Source organism: Mercenaria mercenaria, chromosome 8 (genome assembly GCF_021730395.1).
Source record: "Mercenaria mercenaria strain notata chromosome 8, MADL_Memer_1, whole genome shotgun sequence".
NCBI lineage: Eukaryota > Metazoa > Mollusca > Bivalvia > Venerida > Veneridae > Mercenaria > Mercenaria mercenaria.
The window spans coordinates 29,374,444-29,388,163 of NC_069368.1; the positions used below are offsets into that span (position 1 = coordinate 29,374,444).

Below are 13,720 nucleotides of genomic sequence, written 5' to 3' on the forward strand. Positions count from 1 at the left end.
ACAAAAATGTGAAAGTAGGTCACTAGGTCAAAATCAAAGTCAACTCATGTCAAGGTTCATCTTGCCACTCAAAACCATACATGTGGTCCAAATTTGAATGTTGTAGGTTATTGACAGGAAGATTTTAAAAGCTTTTCCCTATATAAGTCTATATGAACCATGTGACCCCCAGGGCGGGGCAATATTTGACCCTAGGGGGATAATTTTAACAAATATGGTAGAGAACCACTAGATGATGCTACATTACAAATATCAAAGCCCTAGGCTTTGTGGTTTGGACAAGAAGATTTTCAAAGTTTTTCCTTATATAAGTCTATGTAAACCATGTGACCCCCCGGGGCGGGGCCATATTTGACCCTAGGGGGATAATTTGAATAATCTTATTAGAAGAGCACTAGATGATGTCACATACAAAATATCAAAGCCCTAGGCCCTGTGGTTTTGGACAAGAGGTTTTTCAAAGTTTTTCCCTATATAAGTCTATATAAACCATATGACCCCCGGGGCGGGGCCATATTAGACCCCAGGGAAATAATTTGAATCATCTTGGTAGAGGACCACTAGATGATGCTTCATACCAAATATCAAAGCCTTAGGCTCTGTGGTTTTGGGCAAGAAGATTTTCAAAGTTTTTCCCTATATAAATCTATGTAAATTATAGAAATAAACAAAGGGCCATAACTTACTAAAAATTGTTGAACCAGTCTGATTTTCAGAGGGACACAACTAGGGTACCAATATATCATTCTGACAAAGTTTCGTCAAAATCCCCCTGGTAGTTTCTGAGGAGATGCGATAATGAGAAATTGTTAACAGACGGACGGACTGACGGACGGATGGACCACAGACGCAGAGTGATTTGAATAGCCCACCATCTGATGATGGTGGGCTAAAAATAGATTGAAATTTCTTTACCATATATATGTTATATTTGAAATTCTTCTGTGTTACCATAAAAATCCATTGTCTATTCTGTTTGAACACTGATTTGCAGATTTCAAATTTTTGAATTTCAAGTTTTAGATGATAAAACAACAGAAATTTGTATCTGCCTCAAGTTTTGTGTGTATTAAAGGGTAATGGTGCCATTGGTAAAATTGGGGGCAACCAGAATTATAATCTAACAATTAATTTATCATGGTCTTATGTACAAGACAGAAGTTCATGTATAAATCAATACCTGTATATGACTAATATAAAGTTTAATCCAACACAGTAAGGTTCAAACAACATCCAAAAAGTACTTCTACAACTACATTTTAATTCTAAATAAAGGGACATTTTAGAATTGAAATAATACATAGCAGTAGTGTTATGCCCTCGTGAAATACTTTGGCAAATGCTGTTTCAACATCACAACCAATTAAAATTACCCTTTCTGAACACTTTTTAGAGCAGTTTTAAGACATGCATAAGGGAATGTGTAAGGTCATGCCTGTCAAGATTGCCTTACGGTTGTACAAAATTTAAACTGAATAAAAGAAACAAACAAACACTTGCGGTATTATCTGTAAAACACATAACCTTCTGCTATATATTATTTCTTAAAAGCATAGAATTATTTTTAGTTGCAACAGAGAGGGCTTTGCGAATACAATTTAAGCTAGCAGTGCAATCAAACAAAATAAAGAAATCAGCTTAGCTAACTGTCCACACATATAAGATTTAATCTAATTAGCAAAAAAGCACACTTTACTGTTTTTAAGAACTTTTAAGAGTTCACAATAGCTCAAATGGCTTGAAATATATAAGGAAAAATTTTAGCTTTCAATACCCCTGGTAATAATCCTCAAAACGTGTTTTAGGTCATATGAAATAGAGAACGAAGATACCATCTTAAACCTTTGAGCTACTGCATAATTTTTAAAAACTATCTTGTCAGGACTGTCATATATTGTAGAGTCTTTACAGCAACATTACATAACATATGTAAACTGTACAGATTTTTTGCAGTTAATTGCTTCGGAATTCAATTTTCAAATGACCTATTATAATGCTATTTAACTACAGGTCATAAATTACCACAAGTTTTTACCCATGTCAAAATTAAAACACAGCTTGACCGTAACAAAGCTGAACTTAACAAAGCTAAACCGTAACAAAAAAGCTAAACCCTAACAAAGCTGAACCGTAACAAAACAGCAACACTGGCAAATAACATATTCTACTTAATGAAATTTAAAAACTGAAAAATTCCTGAATACAATGGTTGAACACGAAGCAGCCAACATTGTAACCATTAGACCACTGCTCCCCTTGCTTTTATTCCTGCGTTCAACCTTTGTATTATTTCTTGGATCTGGCAGAACTTGTGATAATAAGCAGAAAACAACATTTTAATTAATTAAACACACAGAAAATGTAACATACATGTGATTTCCATACTTAGATAAAATACAGGTAAAACATATCATAAATGTTTGCTGTAAATTTATATTGTCAACTGGCAATTTGGACAAAAATAGTCTTAGCCACTTCATAAACTGTTACTTTTTAAGGCCCTGAAATACAACTCCAAAGAAATGATTCAAAATGTCTAATAGTTCTCCACAAAACAATACCAATGCCTGATTAAAAACTGCTAACTGCGATCAAGGTTCTTGCCTAAATTTCTGCCCTAGCTATCAGACAAACCAGGCTTTGAACGAGGCACAGTCATGGGTTAAAATAATTTATATCCAGAAATTTAAATTAACAGACTTATTCTTAGACGAAGAAGTCCATTTTTCTCAAGTCTTTTCGGCGTGTACCGTACTTTCCCTAAGTTTTGGGACACAAAAAATTACTTTTTCAATGTAAAAGACTTATTCTGTGGTGAAAAAGTCTAGTTTTCGGTGTAATATTTTAAGTACTTTTTAGCTCTGGTGAGTTTTTGTGATCGCTCAATGTCCGGCGTCTGTCTGTCTGTCTGTCAACATTTAGCTTGTGTATGCGATAGAGGCTGTATTTTTCAACTGATCTTCATGGAATTTTGTCAGAATGAATACCTTGAAGAAATCTAGGCCAAGTTCGAACATGGGTCATCTGGGGTCAAAAACTAGGTCACTAGGTCAAATCAAAGAAAAACCTTGTGTATGCGACAGAGGCTGTATTTTTCTACTGATCTTCATGAATTTTGGTCAGAATGATAACCTTGACGAAATCTAGGCCAAGTTCGAAAATGGGTCATCTGGGGTCAAAAACTAGGTCACTAGGTCAAATCAAAGAAAAACCTTGTGTATGTGACAGAGGTTGTATTTTTCAATTGATCTTCATGAAAATTTGTCAGAATGATAACCTTGATGAAATATAGATCAAGTTCGAAAATGGGTCATCTGGGGTCAAAAACTAGGTCAAATCAAAGAAAACCCTTGTGTATGCGATAGAGGCTGTATTTTTCAATTGATCTTCATGAAATTTGTCAGAATGATTACCTTGATGAATTCTAGGCCAGGTTTGAAAATGGGTCATCTTGGGTCAAAAACTAGGTCACTAGGTCAAATCAAAGAAAAACCTTGTGTATGCGACAGAGGCTGTATTTTTCAATTGATCTTCATGAAATTTGGTCGGAATGATTGCCTTGATGAAAACCAGGTCGAGATTGAATATGGGTCATCTGAGGTCAAAAACTTGGTCACTAGGTCAAATTATAAAGAAATCTTGTTTATGCGAGACTGTATTTTTCAAGTGCTTTTCATGAAATTTGGTCAGAATGATTGCCTTGATGGAATTTAGGTCAAATTCGAATATGGGTCATCTAGGGTCAAAAAGTAGGTCACTAGGTCAAATCAAAGAAAAACCTTGTGTATGCGATAGAAACTGTGTTTTTCAATTGACCTTCATGAAATTTAGCCAGAATGATTGCCTTGATCAAATCTAGGTCAAGTTTGAATATGGGACATCTGGGGTCAAAAACTAGGTCACTAGGTCATATCTAGGAAAATACTTGTTTAAACTCAAGAGACCACATTTTTGTTCCAATCTTAATGAAAATTAGCCAGAGTATTTGTTTCCATGAAACCACTAGGTCAAACATGTTTACACTGTTATGGTGTGTTTCTCAGGTGAGCGACCTAGGGCCATCTTGGCCCTCTTGTCTTAAGTTTTGAGGCACAAAATATATATTTTTTACTTACTATGGTGCCTGAAATAAGATTTTGGTGCATTTCTGTCTAGAAGCTATATATTTGTATCTGATCCAATCATTTTTAGGCATGGATATAATGTAATTATTGGAGGCCACGCATTTTTAATTTCAGTATTGAAGTATTGATTATCACATGTATGCTTAACGACATGTTAAAACAAGGAGTGACAACATAAAAGTTTTTGTAACACCAGTTAGCTACAAGCGTACACTTACTTATTCTCGACCACTGATCTAGCATGTCTTCAGTAAGAAAATACAAGAAATGGTATAGAGGTTAGTATGCCATGGCATGTGTCAAGCTGGAATACATGTGTGCAGTCTCCAAAACAATTGTCTCCCCTTACAGTAAAGAGATATCTGCCATCATAAATATCATAGCAGAATTTAGGTGATTTTTTCATTGTTTTAAGATTAAAGCTACTGACACTGTTTTTCATCCTTTCAAAAGAAAAGAAATAAGGCATTTGTAGGTGAAAAGACTGTAAAGCAACATTTGGTTGTTTTTTTTGGAACTGATGATCTAACCATCAATGATATTTGTGATGGAATGTGACTTTCATGCTGCCAAGGGAGATGATCGCTGTTGGAAGTCTGTCATTTGCATTATCTGTTTACAAATCTTATGCTATATACATATTACACTAAAGAGACCATAGAACATGAGACTGAAATTGTTAAAGATTAAGTCTTTAACTTTGCAATAGATGTTTACAGGAGTATTTTTGTTAGATATAATACAACTTAATTATGAAGTGAAGGAAACACCAGACTGCAACATGTAACACATTCTGTTATTTCAGTATACGTAATACTAAAGAGTATAAGAACAATTACAATGAGAGGTAAGAATAACATAAGGATATTTAAATGAGCCATGCCATGAGAAAACCAACATAGTGGGTATGCGACCAGCATGGATCCAGACCAGCCTGCGCATCCGCGCAGTCTGGTCAGGCTCCATGCTGTTCGCTAACAGTTTCTCCAATTCCAATAGGCTTTAAAAGCGAACAGCATGGAGCCTGACCAGACTGCGCGGATGGTCTGGATCCATGCTGGTCGCAAACCCACTATGTTGATTTTCTCATGGCACGGCTCAAATGTTAAGCCTCACAAAAACTGAAGTTCAACTATAATATTTTGTAACAACAGGCTTTTTTTTTTAACATAAAAATATTGGTTTCAAGAACTATGTAGTCGATGCTGGAATTACAGCAAGAACTTGTGTCATAACGAATGTTGTGTGCCAGGGAGTATTTCTTTATGGAGTGTTTCTTTAATATCTATAGAACAGATCCTATAACTATAAAACAGGGTTCATAGACCAAGAATGCAGCCTTGCTAATGGACAAGTTCTAATATGTGCTCAGCAACAACCAATCAGCTGCTGGAATTTTGAGACTGGTCCTCGAAGTTTTATAATCATGGGCCCAAGTCAGGATTTCGAATAGTTACAACTATAACCAATATGGAGCATTTTAACACTTTGAAGAAACCAAAGTAGGGCCTTTTGCCTATTAAAATCTTAAATCGTAAGTAATAAAGAAATCCGAGAGGTAAAACTAAGTTTGCTTCAATAACTTGTCCCTAATACAGACATAAAATCACATGGTCTGACGTTGACCTTTTCACAATCTGACCTTGACTTTTGACACTTACCCAGACTGCCCAGAGTCCGGCACCTTCATAAAGTCATTATTCCTCATCTTGACAGCATCCTGGATTTTCTTTGCCATACCGTGACCACCTTCACGTGGTAGAGATGGTGTCTTATCATGACTTTTCTGTCGAGACATTTTTCTTCCACCTGCATCTACAAAACATTAAACAAGCTTGTTATCAAATAAACCCATTTATGGCAAAACTACATGTAGTACCAATATTGATTAAAGTTTGACAGCTGAAAAAGCTTTTTTTAACCTTATGATTTTTGAGTATAAAATTGTTGCTGGTCCATAAAATTGACTTCTGTCAGTACATGTAGTTATGATGTTTAATAGTTTTGAATACATTTAATCTGGAAAAGAATAGAAGGGTAGACAGGGTTCTAGTTTCAGTCATGGCAATGCGCCATACATCTGTAATTTATTGCAAAATCTAGTACTATTATTATCCTTTAAAACAAGTTTGAAAGCAAACAAAGCTGATTTTTTCCCCAAAATTTTAGACGGCTAATAACTCATGATGAAATTTTTATTAATCATGGGAGACAAATGACTGAATTCCATCCTTTGGACAATCCCCCAATGGACAAATATATTTATTTTTTTTCTTAATATTTTCAAATTCACAAACTACCTATGAAATAGAAGTTTTGCCCAAAACCACAAAACTTTATGCTGACAAAATTGAATAAATTTAACTTTACTTGTGAAAAGTTTCCATTGCTAAATGAAAACATGTGCAAAATTACTATATTGTATTCAAATCTTTTAAGACAAAAAATACTCGTCACTTTTAAATGAAAGGTAATGAACAGACTTAATCAAACCGAGTCTGTTATCATTCCACTTGACTGCATTCAAAATGATTCTATGCTTTCAGGAAAATCTTTTTATAGATTTTATAAACTATCACAACAGCAACCTTTAAGTGCCGTGTCTGTCTGTTTTGGGTTTAACACCGTATTCAACAGTATTTCAGTCAAGTAACAGCGGGCAGTTAAACTAATGTTCCTGGATTCTGTACCAGTACAAACCTGTTCTCTACAAGTAACTGCCAACTTCCCCAGAGGTGGAGGACGAATGGTTTCAGGCACAATTTATTAGCTCCCTCTATATCCCTAAATAAAACATTATGGAACTTCAAAGCAAACACTAAATACAGTAAACATTTAAAATAAAATCAATAAATCTTACTCTGGTGTGTAGGTATAGCTGGTGCTGGGAAGGATGGTGCTGGACGTGACGGGGCAACCCTTGATGGTCTGCGCTGACCTGGAGCTCCGTTACTGATGGAATGTACAGTTCTTCTTGGTCCTGAAACAAAATTCATTATAAATCAGAATCCATTTGACCTACTTACCCCAAAACAAAATAACTTGTTATGACAAATTACCATTATGTATACATGAGTGCTTCAAAGTCCGTCCTGTTTTCAAGAGATTGGTCATAAACCATGAGACCTAACATCATTAAGCATATTGACCAACCTCAGTAAATTATTTTATCTCCCTTCTTCCAGATGAAGAATAATTATGACTAGCTTTAAAGCTCTTCTCACTATGACACCGCATCATCTCCATAAGACATGGTTGTTATGGTCTTTTAATGAATACTTTAAAATCACTACTTGTCCAGGGACACTCATTTCTGAATCAACAGATTTAATATTAGCATTTCTTGCACATTAGACTGGCGTTTCCGGTGATTTTACCCATGCTGGCAAAACCTATCTGGCACCCTCCCATGCCAGGTGACTCTCGTGCTGTTAAGGCAACTAGCGATTCATGCACTGGATATGTAACGTACGAAAATAATCAGATACCTTGATGTTTTTCTCCGTTCCTTATAGCATATTTCTTGATTCAAAATGTGTTACTATATGGTAAGAACATACCGTTACGCTACAAATGATAAAACTAAAAGAGGAACTTTGTTATTGTGCGTCAATAAAACGTTATGACGTCATGTCAATGCGCACGTGCTCTTGGGACGGATATTTCTATCCGATTCCTCAAATACATGACAGATATTATTAATATCATCAAAACTAAATTCTGATACACAATCAAAACTCACACCATCTTTAAAACGATGAATTTATGCCATAGGAATAAATTTTTTGGTGAAAAATATGAAATTCTACACCTACAGTGTTAAATGATTTGACAATATAGACAGATCTATCTCTAAAGACCTGCCTTCGAAGAGACAAATTGAAGTTGTTATTTAAATGTGGTTGGAATACACAGGTTAAAATATGTTGCAAAACTGCTGAACTGAAAAGACTTTATAGCCAGGTAATCTCTGTTGACATGTGCTCTTTATCAGAGATTTGACTCTATATAGATATATCTTGTGTATATGTGTTTTCTTTTCTACTACATGATATCAATACTCACTAGAATCTTTAGGAAGACCAGAACCGACGGACACTGTAAGGGTTTTCCCTGATATTTTCAGCACTGGCTGGTCACCTTGACCTCTCACAAACTTGATCATGCGTGATCCTCCACCTCCCCAACCTTCCTTCTTCACTGCAAAGTCTAAACTGTAATGCAATAAATATTTCATTATAATAATAGAACTTTGCATTTCTCATTTTAAATGGTAATTTTCACCTATACTATAGAGCTAAAGGAAGCAAAATGACTTCTGATAACCATTTTAAGAAACAAACGTGTGCTCCATCGAATCTGTAACAGAGTTGTTTTTTCTTGTGAATTGAGGCTTTATTTTGGAACATCCTGACTTTAACTTCACATTGTTCTAAAGGTCTCTGAAGGCAGAAGTAGGATGTTTTCAATTTCTAATAATGTCAATTTTATGGTCAAATATGTCATAATCACAAAAAATGTTATCTTTTTAGAAATTTGACAAAATTTTGCACGGAAATGTTGCTTATATGCTAACTAAGATGTTCTGAAAGTTTTATAACAATCCATTCATATATAAAATCAGAAATTTTTTTTTTTGGTATTAAAAAAATGGCAAAAATTTACATCCCATCAAACTATATTTTTGAAGAGTAGTTTAAAACTAGTAAAAACATTTTGAAAATTTAAAATAGAAATCAAAGGAGAAAACCCTTGTTATGGATAATGTGAATCAAACAGCAGTTGCATTTTATATTTTTTATTTGGGTATAAAACATACAGGAATGTTTTAAACAGTGTGGGGGCTGAAGCCAAACATACTAGAAAGATAGCAATATGTTTCAAACCCATATGGAAAACACTCATACTGCAATTCCTGTCTTATATTTATTGTTTTGTTTGCTCTTTCTCTCTTGTTACATTAACTTTCCAAATGTCAAATACTTTTATAGTTATGAAGAATGCAAGGATAATTATCCAACAGGGAATGCCACGTTCCAAAAACACAGCCTCCCCAAAACGAAACTCACAGCATGCAGATGTGCACACTTTGTCTACCAACAATTGTTTACAAATGGCAAGCTAATGTTCTGTTCAGTCACAATGTACACTGTCAATGGGTAAAAGCCTAGTAAAATGTACGTATCTGTGTGTCAAGAAGTTAAACTGCACAATTGAACATTGTTACTGCTGAAAATGCATATTTACTGAGGATGTTTTTGATGGGAACTGGAATTGTTTGGTTCAGTTTAGCATCACCCCAGCACAACACATTATGTTATATGACAAATTCAAGCTTTTTGATGATGGATGAAGATCTCAGTTGCCAATCCTGGCAATATTTCAAGCATGAGCATGCAACTGGATAGAACTACTAACCTAATACGTTTCAAACCCAAAGAAGCAAGGGGCAATTTTTCAAAAACTACGACCTTAGCCACTCAGTCAAGGATGGTCCATCAACAGCATGAAACTAATGTCCATTCGAAAGTGATATTATTACATTTTTACTTAAAACCTTAAATCTCTTAATTAACAATTCAAACACCAAAGTACAGCCACTTTACTCAACTAGACATTTCACTGACCTACCTGTCAGAAAACTGAAGTCTTAACTCTTTGCCTGTTTTATCCTTGTACCTCTTGGTTAGTAGAGACAGAAACTCCGTCTTAAACATAGATTCCAAAACACTTGCATAGTCATTCTGTATATGTAGTAAGAATAAGTCGTCCTGCATTGTACTGGAAATGGAATAGAAGCATACATGTGACAAAATGAGATGTGATTCTTTCGTTAGTTTATAGTAATTTATTTTTGCTCGATTGTTAAGTAAGTTTTAGTTTAAATGAATCACACATGATTATAATTGTGGATTTTAATTTTAATTTTCATCATCAAATGAATGGAAATTTTATTTTATTTTATTTTCTGAGATTTAATTTCGAGTTTCAACACAACCAAGAAAATAAGTCCCAAAAGAATGTATGAAATTTTACAGTACATAAATCAGAACCCACTATACATAACAAGAGGGCCAAGATGGCCCTAGGTCTCTCACCTGTGTAACACACCATAACAGTGTTAACATGTTTTACCTAGTGATTACATGGAAACAAATAATCTGACCCATTTTCAGTAAGACTGGACCAAAAAACGTGGCATCTTGAGTGTATACAAACATTTTCTTTGATTTGACCTAGTGACCTAGTTTTTGACCCGACATGACCCAGATACAAACTTGCCCAAGACTTGATGATAACAAACACTCTGACCAAAATTTATGAAGATAGAATAAACAAGAGCTGTCCCTAATGGTGACAAATGCCCCCTGCAGCACCTTGACCTTTGACCTGGTGACCCCAAAGTCAATAGGGGTCGTGTACTCAATAAGTACTATTAGCATGTGAAGTTTGAAGATCCTGGGTGCAGTGGTTCCCAAGTAAAGTGCCTTCATGCAAAAAGATAACGTTGTGACGAACGAACAAACAAACAAACAAACAAACGGACGGACAGTTGAAAACTAATATGCCTCCTTTTGGGGGCATAAAAATGTGCCCCCTAGGGTGTAAGCAAGCTTATTCTTTGATTAGACTTGGTGACCTAGTTTTTGACCACACATGACTCAGATAAAAATTCATACCATATTTCATGCAGACAAACATTCTGACCAAGTTTCATGCACAACAAATGAACAACAGTGTTAACACGCTGTTCCTTTGATTTGACTGGGTGACCTAGTTTCTGACTCCATATGACCCAGTTTCAAACTTGGCCTAGGAACAATCAAGATTAACATTCTGACCAAGTTTCATGAAGATAGGTCCCTAGGGTGTAAACAAGCTTATTCTTTGATTTGACCCGGTGACCTAGTTTTTGACCCGACATGACCTAGTTTCGATCCAAGCCTAGAGATCATCAAGATAATCATTCTGTGCAAGTCTGTATCAAATCAAAGCATAAATGAAACCTCTATATGGCTGAAACGGCCAAAATACAAACTTTTGCCCCTTTCAGGGGCAGTAACTCTAGAATCCATGAAGAAATCTAGCCGGTTTTCAAAAGCAATCGAGATCTTTTTGTGACTTAAGTTGTGTATAAGTGTGGTTAAAATCAAATACAAGAGGGCCATGATGGCCCTATATCACTCACCTGAGTACCATCGCTCTTAATGATAAGATCAAGTTTTGATATAGATCACATAGGCATACACATTAAATATCATCAGGATAAATAATTTCTTGTAACAGTCCCTTTTGACCTATGGCACGTACTAGTCAGGGCCAATCTCGTTACCAAGTTTGGGGGTCCTAGGCTCAAGTGCTGCATTTTTATACTAGCATGACTATTCCTTACCTTGGAAGACTGAAATAACATTTAAAACCAATTTCATTAGAAGCTGCTAACGTATATTCATTTATATAAAAAATAAAGGGAGGTAATTCGTCATAAATTCAGTCAAAAGTTATCTAAACTGACTGTCAAAGTCCATGTGATGGCAAAAATGAAATTTCAGATCAGGATCTTCATTAGTTATGGAGATATACCCATTTTAATTTGAAACAAAGGGAGGTAATTTGATATAAAATCAGTCCATAGTTATCTACCCAGATTGTCTCAAGCCAACTTATGACAATAATTAAATTTCAAATGAATCCTATAAATACTTACTGAGATAAATCCATTTTTATTAAAATCAGGGGAGGTAATCATGCATTGGTATATGCATGTAGAAGATACAAAGTACAAGCCTTTACAATTTATTAGACAAGAGAGTAAAAGTAGAAATTTCTTACCAGGGAAGACATAAATAACGTTTCAAACCAATCTCATTAGAAGCTGCTAGGTATATTCATTTACATAAAAAAAGGGAGGTAGTTTGGTCATAAATTAAGTCAATATGTATCTTCACTGATTGTCCAAGTCCATCTGATGGCATAAATGAAATTTCAGATCAGTATCTTCAATAGTTACGGAGATACCCACATTTTTATTTGAAATAAAGGGAGGTAATTTAAAACAAGAGGGCCATGATGGCCCTGTATCGCTCACCTGAGTACCATTGAACAAAATGATATGATCGTTTCAAACCAATCTCATTAGAAGCTGTTAAGGTGTCTTCATTTAGATAAAAAATAAAGGGAGGTAATTTGTCATAAATTAAGTCAATATGTATCTTCACTGATTGTCCAAGTCCATCTGTTGACATAAATGAAATTTCAGATCAGTATCTTCATTAGTTACGGAGATATACCCATTTCAATTTGAAATAAAGGGAGGTAATTAGACATAAAATCAGTCCACAGTTATCTACCCTGATTGTCTCAGTCCAACTAATGACAATAATGAAATTTCAAATAAGTACTATAAGTACTTACTGATATAAATCCATTTTGATTACAATCAGGGGAGGTAATCAGATATAAAATAACTCTGGAACCTACGACTGGATCTGACAGATTCGTCGTGGAATCCAAGATTTATTGTTGTTGAAGATATTTTGAAAGTTTGTATCAAATCAAACCACAAATGAAGTCTCTATATGGCTGCAAAAGCCAAAACAGCAAATTTTGGACCTTTAAGGAGACATAACTCTGGAACCCATGATGGAATCTGGCCAGTTCAAGAAAGGAACCAAGATCTTACGGTGACACAAGTTGTGTGCAAGTTTGATTAAATTCAAATCATAAATGAAGCTGCTATTGTGCAGACAAGGTCAAAATAGCTAATTCTGGCCCTTTCAGGGGCCATCACTCTGGAACCCATAATGGAATCTGACCTGTTCAAGAAAGGAACCAAGATCTTATGGTGATACAAATTGTGTGCAAGTTTGGTTAAAATAAAATCATAAATAAAGCTGCTATTGTGCAGACAAGGTCAAAATAGCTAATTTTGGCCCTTTCAGGGGCCATAACTCTGGAACCCATAATGGTATCTGGCCAGTTCAAGAAAGGAATCAAGATCTTATGGTGATACAAGTTATGTGCAAGTTTGGTAAAAATCAAATCACAAATGAAGCTGCTATTGTGCAGACAAGGTCAAAATAGCTAATTTTGGCCCTTTCAGGGGCCATAACTCTGGAACCGATAATTGGATCTGGCCAGTTAAAGAAAGGAACTGAGATCTTACGGTGATACAAGTTGTGTGCAAGTTTGGTTAAAATAAAATCATAAATGAAACCTCTATCGTGCAGACAAGAAATTGTTGACGGACTGACGGACGCACAGACGACGGACGAAGGGTGATCACAAAAGCTCACCTTGTCACTATGTGACAGGTGAGCTAATAAAATCAGTCCAGAGTTATCTACCCTGATTGTCTCAGTCCAACTAATACCAATAATGAAATTTCAAATGAGTCCTATAAGTACTTACTGATATAAATCCATTTTAATTAAAATCAGGGGAGGTAATCAAATATAAAATAACTCCAGAACCTGACTGAATCTGACAGATTTATCATGGAATCCAAGATTTATTGTTGTTGAAGATATTTTGCAAGTGTGTATCAAATCAAACCATAAATAAAGTCTCTATATGGCTGCAAAAGCCAAAGTGGC

The 13,720-nt window shown here is 35.2% G+C and overlaps 1 protein-coding gene across 1 annotated transcript in view; it reads right to left on the reverse strand.

The window, feature by feature from the left end:
* The window catches only part of LOC123566684 (unconventional myosin-Ie-like), a 102,238-nt gene that overhangs the window by 11,782 nt on the left and 76,736 nt on the right, over positions 1–13,720 (reverse strand). The window contains exons 17-21 of the mRNA XM_053549097.1: positions 9,756–9,905; positions 8,190–8,338; positions 6,985–7,104; positions 5,786–5,939; positions 4,343–4,369 (exon numbers count right to left, since the gene is read on the reverse strand). Coding sequence (XP_053405072.1) covers positions 4,343–4,369; positions 5,786–5,939; positions 6,985–7,104; positions 8,190–8,338; positions 9,756–9,905 — 600 coding nt within the window. The remainder of the gene's footprint in view (positions 1–4,342; positions 4,370–5,785; positions 5,940–6,984; positions 7,105–8,189; positions 8,339–9,755; positions 9,906–13,720) is intronic.